The sequence below is a fragment of the Formica exsecta genome, unplaced genomic scaffold, assembly GCF_003651465.1.
Source record: "Formica exsecta isolate Colony F162 unplaced genomic scaffold, ASM365146v1 scaffold72, whole genome shotgun sequence".
In the NCBI taxonomy this organism is placed as follows: Eukaryota; Metazoa; Arthropoda; class Insecta; order Hymenoptera; family Formicidae; genus Formica; species Formica exsecta.
Window position 1 is genome coordinate 5,623,768 of NW_021853485.1, and position 17,974 is coordinate 5,641,741.

Below are 17,974 nucleotides of genomic sequence, written 5' to 3' on the forward strand. Positions count from 1 at the left end.
AATGTGCAACAGAACAAATGACGGCAGGTCATTTGTAAAAGAAACTTTTACAATTTACTCGAAACACGATAAATCCTTGTCAGGACATGGGGTAAGCTCGAACCATGTGCCAGTTTCGTAAGGACGCTTGCGCGCATGGGAGAACACGTGGACGTAAACGTCGTAAGCCGAGCTTTTCCGCAGCGCGGCTTCAGCTTGCAGTCGCGCGTATCATCGCTACCAGAACGTTTCTTCTCGATCGGTGATCCCTTCGCCACTCTTCCGCGTTTACCCCTGTATGTATTTATGTGTGCCTCTGTGAGTGTTTGAAACAACAAACAGTCAAACCATTAAAGCAAACCAGAAGCGAAAAGAACACTAAAACAAACGATAAATAACAAATTCGTTTTCTTGTATACAATCACGAATGACGAATGATAAAAAACACTGAGAATCGTTGAAAGAAGACGTCTCTCTCGTATGCAAATAATTCATTGCAAGATCCTGTTGAAAAATTTTAAGAAGAAAATCTCGCCCCGATGAGGAGCGAAGAGAAGAAAATTTTCTCTCTAGAATACGACAGAACGCAAAATCATGACTAAGGAAATCAAGAAAACTTAAAATCTTAAAGCTTAAAATTTTCACGTTGACACCCCGAAGAGGTTGATCACGCGCGAGCTGAGATGAGTAAGGAGGAGAGCAGCGGCGAGGCAAAGCCGCAGGACGCGTCCGCGTCGGATGTCCAGGCGGATGTATCGCCGAAAGACACGAATGCGGAGATTTACGAAAATCGCGGGACTAAGAAAATCATCCGCGTAGTAACCGTAATGGCTTACCTGTTTTCGGTGAGTTTTGTAGGTATCCTTTTAAGCGCCTATTATATATTTTTATGGGAGCCACCGAATCCGAGATTGATAGAGCGAGGAAGATTGCAGGCGGATCCGCAGATGCAGTTTTTGATGGCCACTATGCCTTCAGAGAAGACAGATATGAAAAAGAAAGGGAACGACTTCTTTCTGCAGACTGAAGTAAATCGCGCGTACAAACCTCTTCTGGGTCGCATGACGTACGGCGCGTACGATGGGGATGATTCTAACGTCAATTCTCAGGACAGGAAACAGGAAAGACTGAACGCGATGTTGCTGAGACTGAAACACTCGCTCGTAGAAACTCACGCTCAGAATCGAAATCTATCGAAATACGTAACGGCGATTTCTGGCGGATCCGATAATTCGTCTATCAGAGTAGAAAAGATGCTCAACTCGACAAAGATAACGGAAAAATCGATCTCAAATGAATTGCAGGATAACATTACCGAAGAAAAGACTCGAAATAATAATATTGATCTGCCTCCAAAATTCACGGATCCTGTAAATATGCTGGACATTGAAAGTACGCGGACATCAAAAAACGCGACTATACCTGAAAATAAAATGAAACAGAAACATTTCAACGGAAGATCTATTATCGATTCCAATCTGATTGTCGATCACAAGAATCAAAAATTTTCAAGAATCGATATTCTCAACGATATAAAAGAATTGATAAAACAAAATGAAACTGATGATCGTCAATTGATCAATGACAATCGAAAAAGCGATCCGAACAATGTACGCACGATCACTAGATCGAAAGAATACGCGGAGGATGTTACGAAGCGTCTTCTGTCTACAAATGTCAGCGTTAATAATCTAAATTCCCGACGAAATTATTCCAGCAATAATGAGTATCCCTCGAGCAACCACATCTTAGAAGTCACGCGCAATGAAGTATCGACCATCTCGTCATCTCACGATTCGGGATACATCCATAACAATCCGGAATTCCATCAGTCATCGGATGATCTGACTATTGTAACGAGAAATTCTGAAGGTGAGAGAATTCGCATGGATTCGCCAGCTTTTCTTATGGCGCCGGGATAAACATGCCGGGATAAAGACGTGCCCGTGTGATTAAACAACGAGCATTACGTCACTCGTGGTTTTCCTCAGACGCTGCTAGATTCATGATGTTTTTCTGCTTGTTCATGGATCATCAGGCGAATGATTTCACTTTTAATAGCAATGAATGTACACCTTAAGATTAAATTGACAAATATAAATAAAAATATAAGTGGAAATTATCGATCCGTGTTTATATTGTATATAATCTATTAAATTTGAAATTCGAGAGACGAACGATTATACAAATTAATGCTCACGCATCTGCTGCAGTTTATATTCTCACTATTCTCATCAAACTCTAACTGTTATTCGTTCAACTAAACACAAGCGAAACTTTCGATTATTTGATGTTTGAAATTCTCAAATTCAGACAGACTTAATCTTTCTTTCTTTTTCTATCTCTCTCTTGATTCCTATTTTATTAATATTTCTTCAAATACATTTATATTATTATTTCATATTATTATTGCCTTCTCATTACAAATATAAATTATACTTTAGTGACATTTATATAGTACGTGTATATAATAATTTATCATATGCTTTCGCTATATTTGCCGTATTGCAATATATGAAGTCATATATATATTTAAAAGGAAATATATAGATTTTAATAAGATAAGTATATGCATTCAATTGAAAAAGTAATTTCTCGACTAGGAAAGAAAGAAACATTTTGAACATAACGGATGGGAAGCAATAATTAAAGCCTTAGAAATAAGTCGATGGATCGGTATACGACGAGTAACGCGTCATTGTGTAACAAGTGAAACAGGGTCAGGTCGATCTATTATATGGTTTCTTCGACGTTACATCACACTCAAAATCCGATAACTCCTGAATATCATTAACCTTAAATATTAATATTGCAGTCATCAAATGATTGCAGTTATGACGAGTAAACTGTTAATTTATCTTCATGAAAAAGCTAGTAAAACAAAAGTTCGGGAATAATTCATCTAAATTCAATATAAACTTACGTTAGCGCATTGGCTATTATAAAAAAAAAAACAGTTAATAAAAATTTCGATCTAAAAATAAATTCTATTCAATAGACATGAAGAAAATATTTGAATTATAGTCGATAAATAAAAAAGAAATATATAATATTCACAATAAATTATGTTAATAAATAATATTTTGCATTAAAATAAAAGATTTTTCGTAAATTAAATTAAATCCTGAAAATATAAATAAAAATAAAATAAAAATTTAAAGAACTTTAAATTTTGTTTATAAGATATCGTCCATTTAATTTTGAGGGTTCAATAAGTCTTTTCATTTAATATTTTACGGACACAGATATTTCTTTCGGGAGATTATGGAAAACACTCTATATAATTTAACAGTTTGACTATAACTTTCCTCCAGAATCTTTAGTCGTTCTCAAGGCCCTCACGCCTATTTTCTTGGTTAAACGAAACTTATACCAAGGGATCGGATAGTGTGCCTTGTTTGCCAAATAAAAGATCGAGGGGCTACGTTATGACGTTCTATTGAAATAAAGGAGTGCCACCTTTTATAGGATAAATAAAGCGATAAAGTTGCGTCGATCCATTCTTAAAACGAAATTGCTTAGCAGTCCAAGATGCTTTATGATCCTTATTCAATTCTCGTTACATTTAATTTCATTTCCTTATACTATATTTCACCGATAAGACATTTCGCTCGGCTTCCGTAATTTTCATTCGTATTTTCAAAACAATCTCGTTGATCAATGGGCTTTAAAAAAAAAAGATTCTTCTACAATATAAATTATGCAAATTGTTCTGTAATACTATTCTACAAAAATGATTATATTCTTCATTGTATATCACCTTAATTATAAAATCAAAGATAGAAAAAGTAAATTTATCGTGACTTTTATTGGATGCAAATTAGAAATATAATTAAAATAAATGCTGCAGATAATGTCAGAAAAGCAGCAAATCAAACAGAAATTAAATTTCCGTTTAAAATTTCGATTATATTTATAAGTATATTTAGCCAGTTTAAAGTAGAATACATAGAAAAATAATATATATAAGTCAATTTCATTAAATATGTTTCTTAAGATTGTTTTAGTGCATGCAAACAAATTTTAAAAAAAATCGATAACACTTTTAGAAAAGCACGCAATCACTCATTCGTAGAATTATCTTGAGAATTAAAATATCAGTAAGCAGAAGACTTTCGAGTAATAGTATTCGTTCATAAAAAAAGAGAGATATAAATATCTCGCAAAGAATATAAATCTGAGAAGAACTCTTGGCTTTCTTTCTATAGTTAATATTTTTGTATAAAACTATCAAAGTATCTCTTGTAATATAAGTATAATTTCTTCTCTGTATATATAATATAATAACAAATCTTTTTTTAATAACTTTCTCCCTTCTAAGAAAAAAATGTTATTATGTGAATATATTCAGTAATATATTTTTTATTTCGAAAATTAAAACCATTGATATAAAAAGTCGATATTTAAACTAATATTTCTATATATATATTTTAGATATAAAAGATATAACAAAATACAATAAAGTAGGACAAATCTCGACGCAAGTGTAATGGCCTCGTGTATCCTCTCGAGTTTATCAGCCCCTAAACGCTGGTATGAGAGACGAAAAGCTCTCGGTGGATCAAGGTCCCGGAGCTTGCGCACTGGATACCGCTTTTCCGTGCACACATTCGTACATTCGTAGTGGTGCATTTTTTATATTCGTGACACATATGGCGAGATACGCCTATCCATGAGAACCAACGCGCAGAAATAGCCAGCGGAAAACGCGCGTGTTTAGTTGCGTGGAGAAGACGGGTGAGCTTTCGTGGTCTATCGATTTCGAGTGTACGAGTCGACCTTTTCCGCAATATTCTGGAGCTTGCGGATAAAACTCGTTTCGAGAAGACACGCCCTGTCGCATCTTTAGAATGTCCTTTCGTGATGTGATCAAAGCATATTCGAAACAACCGATCTCCTTGTATCGGAGTGTGGGAAAGACGAGAGAGCAGATCAAAGACTAAAAGCATGTGCTGTAAAATGCGTTGGAAATAAATGCGCAGTTTAGTGATGTGTTTAACGTTAAGGTACGTCCATTTGTGATTTAAATATCGCAGAAAAGAAAACCGAATTCGAGAATTTAATTAACTTATGTTGCTGATGCCATATATATAGTATCATTTTTTAGAATATATTCATTAAAAAATATATAAAGATTCGCGAAACAATGTAAGAATTAATTTCTAACGTTTGGACTAAAATTATTCATCTCCTCGTACAAGGATAAATTCGTTCGAGTTTGCAGGCGGTTGTAATTAACAGGTAATTAACAAGTCTTGAAGACGCTTTAAGATGCAATTTCCCGAAAAGAATATCTATATTTCTTGGACGCTGAATCATTCCAATGCTTTCAATCAGCGTCAGGTCGATCGCTTATTTTTCAGCGTTGAGAGAGAGTCTGCTTCTTGTCGTACAATACTTCTCGAAATCGTAAATCGAAAATACAATTGCCACGAAAGATGAGCGCCCACAACATGATGGCCAGCATCGGTCGCACCTTGGTTAATCGCGACAGCAAACCATCGGCGCCCAACGAGATACGTTTCGCCGGTGAAGAACGGAAAGACAAGCTCTATGAGCCTAAGCACAAGCAAAAACTGGTGCGAGTATTGACAGTAGTCGCATATGTCATATTCGTCAGCATGGCTGCCATACTACTCTCTCTGTATTACACCTTCGTCTGGAATCCTAAGGTCCAGGACAGGAAACCGAGGATCAACAAGTCAGATTGTGCTAAATCTCTTCCCGTCAACTCTCTCACGACTCTGTCGATTTTCAATGGTAACGGTATTAATCAAGAAGAGATATTTGCGCCTATAGAATCACAAAGATGTTTTTCGTAAGATTAGAATAAGTTAAACACTGATTTTACGCTAATACAACAAATGCTAATTATGCTATCTTTAACTCGACGAAATGACAGTTTTGCAATTAGAAATAAATCTTGAGAATTCTAAAAAAAGTTCTATGCTATACCAATCTTTTATATAAAATCATAAAAAATCTACGCTATAAAAATTTCATACGAGATAAATGTCGTGCGATATTAATCTTGTAATATAAAATGTAAGAATAATATAATACAAATATGTCAAAATTGAAAACATTTACAATGTAACATAAATAAAAATTTTGTATTGTAAAAATGTATGTTTCAAATTCTATATAAAGATGTGAAAAAATTTCAATGAAATATAAATAAATTACTGTAATTTCCTATTATTAACGAATATATACATCTTGCTTTAATCATACTAATAATCTAATACTATTATTTTTTTTACAGAAACACAGATCAAAGGGATGACCGCGAAATTTATGACGATAAATAATAAACAGCTGGAGGAAGCGGATATATCGACCACGCAACGACAGAAAGGTCTTTGGGAAATCTTGACGGAAACCACGGATATCGAGGAAACGTCTATTGAGCTCATGTCGATTCCGACAGTACGGGATTATCGCAACAATTTCACTAGCACTGTAAACATTGACGATGACGATAGCGTTACATAAACAAATATTAGATTTTTATACTTTCTAACTTGAACGGGAAAATACAAGCTAAAGGGAAGCTAAACTAGTAATCGCTAATAGAGTATTAACACCTATTACTATGTTCATAAAAATGTGATTTTTCCACTTTAAGGACAGAGAATGTTTCGAAATTGCATTGATTTAAATTGGCCAAATGACAAATCTTATAAAGATTAAAATCACTCTCCGAAACACAGATATAAAAGTTAGACACATAAATAATTTAGCAATGTCTAGTTATATGAATGATACTGTCGCGATAAAATCAACATACAATAATAATAAATAATAAAATCATAAGCAAAATTCATATATTCCATTGTAAACGAATCATCTCTATTACGAATTAATTTTAATTTTATGTTAATTGCTTAACAATATATTGCTAAATTAATCTATAATATGATTAGATATGATTAGATGTAATCTTTTGTAAGAGTTATTTTTCCAAATTTCTTATTGCTTGAAAAGTACTTTAGAGAATATTTTTGTATTATATTATTATAGAAATGTAGTAAAATAATGTAATTATAAAAAACAAATTTATTATAATTCTACTAATTTATTGCCGCAACTGAAATTCGTCCAATGTATCATATAAGTTTTATATGATTAATAAAGGCTATACACATTAAAGCAATTATTTCACATTGACATATTATTTAGCTTTATTTACAACGTTAGCTTAGCTATATAAAATTAACATTGTTTCAATGCAACTAAATAGGCAATTATTTGTAGTTATTACGTCATATTTACATGAACGTAGAAAAAACTTCAGCATTTTATGGTATGTACTTTAGATTCAGATGTTATCATTTCGGAAGCTCTATTCTGGCCTACAATTTGAGCAAGCGATATGGCATCGAATTTGTTATAAATAATGGTCACCGTCATATTGAACTCTGTGCCAGCGCGCGGATTCTGATACAATCTGTCCATTAGATTACACATTTCGCTATAAAAGTGCGGATAAGTGGGCAATTGATAAAATATAAGGTGACGAATACCCTTTATCCTCGTTCTCCGCCAAAAGTGCCAACGTTCTGTGTAAAGTAGAAAGTGCGCGTCACTATGAAAGAACATGTCCCTTGCCCGGGCGACTTTCCGGTCCTCAGTATACTCGCAGATTTGCGCAAAACTCAATTTCTCTTTCATCATGCGATTCCGCACATATATGAAATCGAAATAAGATGGAATGTAGATCAATGTGTGATTATATATGGGATCCATGTATCGCGGCAGCACCTCTTTCAAAAAAAATTCCAACCTGCTGTCGATAGCTTGAAGAAGATCGGATGCCTCGAATCTGTAGAATACCTGCGGAATTTTGACAGTCACTTTGTGAATCGAACCCGGTTCAATTCGATTCGTCACCTTCACTTTGCCTGCGTAATTGAAGCATTTCCTTATCAGTAGCGTGTTTACATGCGGCAGCTCGATACTGGAAAAGATCAACGTCTGTCTGTAATATTTGGTCCAGCCATTTACACACCAACTTCTGAGGCGAGAGTAATCAATGTCGTGAGATTTTTTAGGTTGCAGATGCAGATAATCCAACACTTGGTAAAGATGATCCCAATTCTGCATAAGAACGACGTCAATCTGGTCCATGATTAGCAATTCTATGGATGAGAGAAAATCAAAGTCTCTTACTGTTTCTCCTTCTGCACCTATAACCCTTCTGAGACCCAACGGTGAGCCAATTATAATATCGGAGGAATAGAAATTTGTGTATAATTTGAGAGTCTTCTTGGTGATGGCCATACCTATCTTGAACTTATCATCAACGTTTCCTTGTAGAGTCAATTCATAATCTTTTGGTTTAGGATTCTTCTTAGGTATCACTAATTCGTTCCCAGTAAAATCTTCCATAAATCGCAACTTATTGATGACAGAGCCACCTTTATCCTCTCCAAATAAAATCGAGATAAACATTTCGACTATTTTGAAGCAAGAATGCTTAAATGGCACTATTATAAGCACTTTGGGCCTCACTAAACCTTGATCCCTGTATTCATCTGGAATTTCTCCCATTCCACTACAATTAGACTTGGCTAATTTTGCATTATGATGCAATATTTTTGTTCGAGTTTTCAGCACATGATTAATTACATGCAAACAATAAACAAATCGTACCTGATCAGCATTTGAAAATGTTCTTTCAGGATAATATAAATCTTGGTAATTATTTATCACTGAGAATAATTCCCTTTGAAGAGGAGTTAAAGGTACAGAATCTTTTTCCAAATTATCCTTTATATTATGATAATTAGCTTTGATTAAATTATTCTGAATTTGTGATTTTATATGCAATTTATTCCAATCAATGTTTTCTATTAAACTTGGAACTTTACCATAATTAGCATATTGTTTCTCTTCATCGTCTAAAAGCTTTTTGACTTTTATTGTCTTGTCTTTCGAAACAACAACAGGTTTTGGAATCTGACATATTAAATTTCCAAGTGTGGGCCACTCCAATGTTGTAAACTCTGTAATCTGTGGCGTTACCGAGACTACTTTATATAGTTCATCATCCATGTCATTGCGCAGATGTAAAGAGAATGGATCCCTTAAATGACCAGCATCTTCTTGAGCAGTCTCAGCATCTTCGTAATCGTCCTCCTTCATGTCATCTGTAATCTCTTTATTCTTACTATGATCATAAGATTCTTCATCAGTTTCTGATTCTTCATTCTTTTCTTCATCAACTTTTTTCTTTTCAATTATATTCTTTTCCTTCCTTTTTTTCTTCTTTCTTTCTTTGTCCTTTTCGTTTTTATTCTGTTTAGTGCATTTTTCATTTTCGCTATCTGAACTGGTCACAACTGATTTCTTTAATTTCTCTAGTAAATTTTCATAGCCAGGAAATCGGGACATAAAAAGCAACTCAGGATCAATTTCTTCTTCTTCGGAACTATCAGTTTCCTGAAGTCGCTGACGTGCCTTTTCTTCTTCCACTATTTGCCTGCGAGCCTCAATCTCCTCATTTTTTGCTTCACGCTCTTTGACATAAGAGGCTTTTCTGTATTCAAATTTGCCTTTCTTTGGTTTTGGCCGACTTTTGTGTTCGTCAAATCTTCTTTTCTTATTGCGAAATAACCGTTTTCCTGGTGCCATTAAAGCGATATATTCCTGGTTTAATCTGTACATATATGTTGTTATTAATCGAAAATATCCAAAAGAGATAATTTGTACAATTAATTTAAAGATTATTAATACCTTGCATTTATATATTTACATATATTTTTTACTATCAAATTAATTAAATTTTTAATAAACATACCGTTAATCTTTGTCCAACCAGTAACGTCGTGCACAATAAGAATTGATGCAGTAATCAATTAATCTATCCTAACCTCTAATTTTTAGTTATTTAAGGCTCCTGAGTAGTCGCCGCGGCCATATTGGAATGATGACGTCAGAAGCGAGAAATGACACGCTGAGAATTCTTGCGTGCCATTTTTAAATAAAAAGATATTTTAAAGAAACAAGACTACAGATCGCTTTAGTATACTCGTAAAATTGTCCGAAAACTAAGCTTTTCCTTTGACAATTAATAAATAACCGTAAAATGAGTGTCAAAGTAAGCCTAGTAATACGGGAAAACATGTAGTTTGACAGCTGTCGAAAGAAGTGGAAAATGTTCTTTTTACATAATACTTTTCTTGCTAAGCTTAGTTTTCGGACAATTTTATAAGTTTCACGAATACGTTACACATCACAAAACCAGCATAAAACGAATAATTACGAAATGGTACGCAACAATAATTTGGGCTGTCAAAACGTCACTTTTCACGCCTCATAGTTCATCGATTTGCAACGTGAGGCGCTGCATAAAAATTCTGACATGTGGGTAACATGCTGGTAACTTGTAGCTAACATATAACATATATATAGTATATATCTTTTATATATCTTTTATATAGTGTAGTACTCTATTAGAAGAATACTTGAGCAAAGGAAGGGCGCAATGCTCAGCCATTTCCAAGAAAATTTGATTTAAATAATATGGCTTTTCTTATATCCAGCTCCGTTATATCGATTAGGGAGAAGGCGGCGTAGCTCGGGCATTAAAGCGGGTGGCTATCACGCATCAGACCCGGGTTCAATTCTTGTCCTTGGCACTTCTTTTCTCATTTTTTTTTATATAATCTAGCAACGAATATTTATTCATGTAAAATAAAGTTAATTTAACCAACTTTTTTTTTAAACACTCTATATAATTTAACAGTTTGACTATAACTTTCCTCCAGAATCTTTAGTCGTTCTCAAGGCCCTCACGCCTATTTTCTTGGTTAAACGAAACTTATACCAAGGGATCGGATAGTGTGCCTTGTTTGCCAAATAAAAGATCGAGGGGCTACGTTATGACGTTCTATTGAAATAAAGGAGTGCCACCTTTTATAGGATAAATAAAGCGATAAAGTTGCGTCGATCCATTCTTAAAACGAAATTGCTTAGCAGTCCAAGATGCTTTATGATCCTTATTCAATTCTCGTTACATTTAATTTCATTTCCTTATACTATATTTCACCGATAAGACATTTCGCTCGGCTTCCGTAATTTTCATTCGTATTTTCAAAACAATCTCGTTGATCAATGGGCTTTAAAAAAAAAAGATTCTTCTACAATATAAATTATGCAAATTGTTCTGTAATACTATTCTACAAAAATGATTATATTCTTCATTGTATATCACCTTAATTATAAAATCAAAGATAGAAAAAGTAAATTTATCGTGACTTTTATTGGATGCAAATTAGAAATATAATTAAAATAAATGCTGCAGATAATGTCAGAAAAGCAGCAAATCAAACAGAAATTAAATTTCCGTTTAAAATTTCGATTATATTTATAAGTATATTTAGCCAGTTTAAAGTAGAATACATAGAAAAATAATATATATAAGTCAATTTCATTAAATATGTTTCTTAAGATTGTTTTAGTGCATGCAAACAAATTTTAAAAAAAATCGATAACACTTTTAGAAAAGCACGCAATCACTCATTCGTAGAATTATCTTGAGAATTAAAATATCAGTAAGCAGAAGACTTTCGAGTAATAGTATTCGTTCATAAAAAAAGAGAGATATAAATATCTCGCAAAGAATATAAATCTGAGAAGAACTCTTGGCTTTCTTTCTATAGTTAATATTTTTGTATAAAACTATCAAAGTATCTCTTGTAATATAAGTATAATTTCTTCTCTGTATATATAATATAATAACAAATCTTTTTTTAATAACTTTCTCCCTTCTAAGAAAAAAATGTTATTATGTGAATATATTCAGTAATATATTTTTTATTTCGAAAATTAAAACCATTGATATAAAAAGTCGATATTTAAACTAATATTTCTATATATATATTTTAGATATAAAAGATATAACAAAATACAATAAAGTAGGACAAATCTCGACGCAAGTGTAATGGCCTCGTGTATCCTCTCGAGTTTATCAGCCCCTAAACGCTGGTATGAGAGACGAAAAGCTCTCGGTGGATCAAGGTCCCGGAGCTTGCGCACTGGATACCGCTTTTCCGTGCACACATTCGTACATTCGTAGTGGTGCATTTTTTATATTCGTGACACATATGGCGAGATACGCCTATCCATGAGAACCAACGCGCAGAAATAGCCAGCGGAAAACGCGCGTGTTTAGTTGCGTGGAGAAGACGGGTGAGCTTTCGTGGTCTATCGATTTCGAGTGTACGAGTCGACCTTTTCCGCAATATTCTGGAGCTTGCGGATAAAACTCGTTTCGAGAAGACACGCCCTGTCGCATCTTTAGAATGTCCTTTCGTGATGTGATCAAAGCATATTCGAAACAACCGATCTCCTTGTATCGGAGTGTGGGAAAGACGAGAGAGCAGATCAAAGACTAAAAGCATGTGCTGTAAAATGCGTTGGAAATAAATGCGCAGTTTAGTGATGTGTTTAACGTTAAGGTACGTCCATTTGTGATTTAAATATCGCAGAAAAGAAAACCGAATTCGAGAATTTAATTAACTTATGTTGCTGATGCCATATATATAGTATCATTTTTTAGAATATATTCATTAAAAAATATATAAAGATTCGCGAAACAATGTAAGAATTAATTTCTAACGTTTGGACTAAAATTATTCATCTCCTCGTACAAGGATAAATTCGTTCGAGTTTGCAGGCGGTTGTAATTAACAGGTAATTAACAAGTCTTGAAGACGCTTTAAGATGCAATTTCCCGAAAAGAATATCTATATTTCTTGGACGCTGAATCATTCCAATGCTTTCAATCAGCGTCAGGTCGATCGCTTATTTTTCAGCGTTGAGAGAGAGTCTGCTTCTTGTCGTACAATACTTCTCGAAATCGTAAATCGAAAATACAATTGCCACGAAAGATGAGCGCCCACAACATGATGGCCAGCATCGGTCGCACCTTGGTTAATCGCGACAGCAAACCATCGGCGCCCAACGAGATACGTTTCGCCGGTGAAGAACGGAAAGACAAGCTCTATGAGCCTAAGCACAAGCAAAAACTGGTGCGAGTATTGACAGTAGTCGCATATGTCATATTCGTCAGCATGGCTGCCATACTACTCTCTCTGTATTACACCTTCGTCTGGAATCCTAAGGTCCAGGACAGGAAACCGAGGATCAACAAGTCAGATTGTGCTAAATCTCTTCCCGTCAACTCTCTCACGACTCTGTCGATTTTCAATGGTAACGGTATTAATCAAGAAGAGATATTTGCGCCTATAGAATCACAAAGATGTTTTTCGTAAGATTAGAATAAGTTAAACACTGATTTTACGCTAATACAACAAATGCTAATTATGCTATCTTTAACTCGACGAAATGACAGTTTTGCAATTAGAAATAAATCTTGAGAATTCTAAAAAAAGTTCTATGCTATACCAATCTTTTATATAAAATCATAAAAAATCTACGCTATAAAAATTTCATACGAGATAAATGTCGTGCGATATTAATCTTGTAATATAAAATGTAAGAATAATATAATACAAATATGTCAAAATTGAAAACATTTACAATGTAACATAAATAAAAATTTTGTATTGTAAAAATGTATGTTTCAAATTCTATATAAAGATGTGAAAAAATTTCAATGAAATATAAATAAATTACTGTAATTTCCTATTATTAACGAATATATACATCTTGCTTTAATCATACTAATAATCTAATACTATTATTTTTTTTACAGAAACACAGATCAAAGGGATGACCGCGAAATTTATGACGATAAATAATAAACAGCTGGAGGAAGCGGATATATCGACCACGCAACGACAGAAAGGTCTTTGGGAAATCTTGACGGAAACCACGGATATCGAGGAAACGTCTATTGAGCTCATGTCGATTCCGACAGTACGGGATTATCGCAACAATTTCACTAGCACTGTAAACATTGACGATGACGATAGCGTTACATAAACAAATATTAGATTTTTATACTTTCTAACTTGAACGGGAAAATACAAGCTAAAGGGAAGCTAAACTAGTAATCGCTAATAGAGTATTAACACCTATTACTATGTTCATAAAAATGTGATTTTTCCACTTTAAGGACAGAGAATGTTTCGAAATTGCATTGATTTAAATTGGCCAAATGACAAATCTTATAAAGATTAAAATCACTCTCCGAAACACAGATATAAAAGTTAGACACATAAATAATTTAGCAATGTCTAGTTATATGAATGATACTGTCGCGATAAAATCAACATACAATAATAATAAATAATAAAATCATAAGCAAAATTCATATATTCCATTGTAAACGAATCATCTCTATTACGAATTAATTTTAATTTTATGTTAATTGCTTAACAATATATTTCTAAATTAATCTATAATATGATTAGATAATATGATTAGATGTAATCTTTTGTAAGAGTTATTTTTCCAAATTTCTTATTGCTTGAAAAGTACTTTAGAGAATATTTTTGTATTATATTATTATAGAAATGTAGTAAAATAATGTAATTATAAAAAACAAATTTATTATAATTCTACTAATTTATTGCCGCAATTGAAATTCGTCCAATGTATCATATAAGTTTTATATGATTAATAAAGGCTATACACATTAAAGCAATTATTTCACATTGACATATTATTTAGCTTTATTTACAACGTTAGCTTAGCTATATAAAATTAACATTGTTTCAATGCAACTAAATAGGCAATTATTTGTAGTTATTACGTCATATTTACATGAACGTAGAAAAAACTTCAGCATTTTATGGTATGTACTTTAGATTCAGATGTTATCATTTCGGAAGCTCTATTCTGGCCTACAATTTGAGCAAGCGATATGGCATCGAATTTGTTATAAATAATGGTCACCGTCATATTGAACTCTGTGCCAGCGCGCGGATTCTGATACAATCTGTCCATTAGATTACACATTTCGCTATAAAAGTGCGGATAAGTGGGCAATTGATAAAATATAAGGTGACGAATACCCTTTATCCTCGTTCTCCGCCAAAAGTGCCAACGTTCTGTGTAAAGTAGAAAGTGCGCGTCACTATGAAAGAACATGTCCCTTGCCCGGGCGACTTTCCGGTCCTCAGTATACTCGCAGATTTGCGCAAAACTCAATTTCTCTTTCATCATGCGATTCCGCACATATATGAAATCGAAATAAGATGGAATGTAGATCAATGTGTGATTATATATGGGATCCATGTATCGCGGCAGCACCTCTTTCAAAAAAAATTCCAACCTGCTGTCGATAGCTTGAAGAAGATCGGATGCCTCGAATCTGTAGAATACCTGCGGAATTTTGACAGTCACTTTGTGAATCGAACCCGGTTCAATTCGATTCGTCACCTTCACTTTGCCTGCGTAATTGAAGCATTTCCTTATCAGTAGCGTGTTTACATGCGGCAGCTCGATACTGGAAAAGATCAACGTCTGTCTGTAATATTTGGTCCAGCCATTTACACACCAACTTCTGAGGCGAGAGTAATCAATGTCGTGAGATTTTTTAGGTTGCAGATGCAGATAATCCAACACTTGGTAAAGATGATCCCAATTCTGCATAAGAACGACGTCAATCTGGTCCATGATTAGCAATTCTATGGATGAGAGAAAATCAAAGTCTCTTACTGTTTCTCCTTCTGCACCTATAACCCTTCTGAGACCCAACGGTGAGCCAATTATAATATCGGAGGAATAGAAATTTGTGTATAATTTGAGAGTCTTCTTGGTGATGGCCATACCTATCTTGAACTTATCATCAACGTTTCCTTGTAGAGTCAATTCATAATCTTTTGGTTTAGGATTCTTCTTAGGTATCACTAATTCGTTCCCAGTAAAATCTTCCATAAATCGCAACTTATTGATGACAGAGCCACCTTTATCCTCTCCAAATAAAATCGAGATAAACATTTCGACTATTTTGAAGCAAGAATGCTTAAATGGCACTATTATAAGCACTTTGGGCCTCACTAAACCTTGATCCCTGTATTCATCTGGAATTTCTCCCATTCCACTACAATTAGACTTGGCTAATTTTGCATTATGATGCAATATTTTTGTTCGAGTTTTCAGCACATGATTAATTACATGCAAACAATAAACAAATCGTACCTGATCAGCATTTGAAAATGTTCTTTCAGGATAATATAAATCTTGGTAATTATTTATCACTGAGAATAATTCCCTTTGAAGAGGAGTTAAAGGTACAGAATCTTTTTCCAAATTATCCTTCATATTATGATAATTAGCTTTGATTAAATTATTCTGAATTTGTGATTTTATATGCAATTTATTCCAATCAATGTTTTCTATTAAACTTGGAACTTTACCATAATTAGCATATTGTTTCTCTTCATCGTCTAAAAGCTTTTTGACTTTTATTGTCTTGTCTTTCGAAACAACAACAGGTTTTGGAATCTGACATATTAAATTTCCAAGTGTGGGCCACTCCAATGTTGTAAACTCTGTAATCTGTGGCGTTACCGAGACTACTTTATATAGTTCATCATCCATGTCATTGCGCAGATGTAAAGAGAATGGATCCCTTAAATGACCAGCATCTTCTTGAGCAGTCTCAGCATCTTCGTAATCGTCCTCCTTCATGTCATCTGTAATCTCTTTATTCTTACTATGATCATAAGATTCTTCATCAGTTTCTGATTCTTCATTCTTTTCTTCATCAACTTTTTTCTTTTCAATTATATTCTTTTCCTTCCTTTTTTTCTTCTTTCTTTCTTTGTCCTTTTCGTTTTTATTCTGTTTAGTGCATTTTTCATTTTCGCTATCTGAACTGGTCACAACTGATTTCTTTAATTTCTCTAGTAAATTTTCATAGCCAGGAAATCGGGACATAAAAAGCAACTCAGGATCAATTTCTTCTTCTTCGGAACTATCAGTTTCCTGAAGTCGCTGACGTGCCTTTTCTTCTTCCACTATTTGCCTGCGAGCCTCAATCTCCTCATTTTTTGCTTCACGCTCTTTGACATAAGAGGCTTTTCTGTATTCAAATTTGCCTTTCTTTGGTTTTGGCCGACTTTTGTGTTCGTCAAATCTTCTTTTCTTATTGCGAAATAACCGTTTTCCTGGTGCCATTAAAGCGATATATTCCTGGTTTAATCTGTACATATATGTTGTTATTAATCGAAAATATCCAAAAGAGATAATTTGTACAATTAATTTAAAGATTATTAATACCTTGCATTTATATATTTACATATATTTTTTACTATCAAATTAATTAAATTTTTAATAAACATACCGTTAATCTTTGTCCAACCAGTAACGTCGTGCACAATAAGAATTGATGCAGTAATCAATTAATCTATCCTAACCTCTAATTTTTAGTTATTTAAGGCTCCTGAGTAGTCGCCGCGGCCATATTGGAATGATGACGTCAGAAGCGAGAAATGACACGCTGAGAATTCTTGCGTGCCATTTTTAAATAAAAAGATATTTTAAAGAAACAAAATACTCTGCCTGTTTGTCCTAATTATTCAATCCAATGCTTTAACACTCTATCTCTAAAGTATTTAAGAAATCAACCAATCACATTAAAACAAAACGGTCGCATTTGCATTACTGCGTTCATGCAAGTGACCCATAAATTACTTTTGCAGCGAACTCGAGTCGCTGATCTATGAATAAATTATATACCCGATGCAAAAGAAATTTGTTCACTATTCTTCATTATTCTTCTTCAAATGGAAAAGAAAGCTATTTTTGTACAGTTTTTGATGCAATTACACTATTTTACGTTAATTTTTTTTTCATTTCATCTTATCTAAGAAAGAATTTACTTGAATTATGCTATAAAGATCGAAAAAACTCACCATCTCGTTGTTGATTGTTCGTCGTTGTTGCAAAAATGTTGGAATTTCTGGAATGAACTCGAGACCGGCATTCTTTGGAATAACACTAATGATCACTTACTTTGAAATAACACTAATGATCACTTATTTTGGAATAACACTAATGATAATTTACTTGAACG

At 33.6% G+C, this 17,974-nt stretch overlaps 3 protein-coding genes and 1 pseudogene across 5 annotated transcripts; 2 read left to right on the forward strand and 2 right to left on the reverse strand.

Annotated features, from left to right (window-relative positions):
* The first annotated feature begins 271 nt into the window (after positions 1–271).
* Positions 272–7,126, forward strand: LOC115243351. Of its 2 annotated transcripts, XM_029820264.1 has the most exons (3): positions 274–824; positions 915–1,851; positions 6,245–7,126. In XM_029820264.1, exons 1-3 carry the CDS (start codon positions 663–665, stop codon positions 6,472–6,474), a joined length of 1,329 nt encoding a protein of 442 aa, XP_029676124.1. In that variant the 5' UTR covers positions 274–662; the 3' UTR covers positions 6,475–7,126. The 2 variants fall into 2 exon arrangements, with proteins under 2 accessions (XP_029676123.1, XP_029676124.1); XM_029820263.1 differs by having other exon boundaries at positions 272–1,851.
* Positions 7,127–7,138: 12 nt separating this feature from the next.
* LOC115243349 (digestive organ expansion factor homolog) lies at positions 7,139–10,516 on the reverse strand. The gene is made up of 2 exons (XM_029820259.1): positions 9,782–10,516; positions 7,139–9,640 (listed from the first exon to the last, which is right to left on the reverse strand). Exon 2 carries the CDS (start codon positions 9,613–9,615, stop codon positions 7,273–7,275), a length of 2,343 nt encoding a protein of 780 aa, XP_029676119.1. The 5' UTR covers positions 9,616–9,640; positions 9,782–10,516; the 3' UTR covers positions 7,139–7,272.
* Positions 10,517–12,032: 1,516 nt separating this feature from the next.
* On the forward strand, positions 12,033–14,592 carry LOC115243361. 2 transcript variants are annotated; one of them, XM_029820285.1, is made up of 3 exons: positions 12,033–12,443; positions 12,801–13,197; positions 13,703–14,592. In XM_029820285.1, exons 2-3 carry the CDS (start codon positions 12,876–12,878, stop codon positions 13,930–13,932), a joined length of 552 nt encoding a protein of 183 aa, XP_029676145.1. In that variant the 5' UTR covers positions 12,033–12,443; positions 12,801–12,875; the 3' UTR covers positions 13,933–14,592. The 2 variants fall into 2 exon arrangements, with proteins under 2 accessions (XP_029676145.1, XP_029676146.1); XM_029820286.1 differs by lacking the exon at positions 12,033–12,443 and adding an exon at positions 12,658–12,678.
* An 11-nt stretch (positions 14,593–14,603) lies between these two features.
* Positions 14,604–17,515, reverse strand: LOC115243348 (annotated as a pseudogene).
* Between the last annotated feature and the right edge of the window lie 459 nt (positions 17,516–17,974).

Excerpts from the sequence above, each read along its gene's own strand:
- LOC115243351 (XM_029820263.1), top strand. The coding sequence starts at position 663 with ATGAGTAAGGAGGAGAGCAGCGGCGAGGCAAAGCCGCAGGACGCGTCC. Across the intron at positions 1,852-6,244 it reads TGTAACGAGAAATTCTGAAG|AAACACAGATCAAAGGGATG; the intron begins GTGAGAGAATTC and ends TTTTTTTTACAG.
- LOC115243361 (XM_029820285.1), top strand. The coding sequence starts at position 12,876 with ATGAGCGCCCACAACATGATGGCCAGCATCGGTCGCACCTTGGTTAAT. Across the intron at positions 13,198-13,702 it reads GACTCTGTCGATTTTCAATG|AAACACAGATCAAAGGGATG; the intron begins GTAACGGTATTA and ends TTTTTTTTACAG.
- LOC115243349 (XM_029820259.1), bottom strand. The coding sequence starts at position 9,615 with ATGGCACCAGGAAAACGGTTATTTCGCAATAAGAAAAGAAGATTTGAC.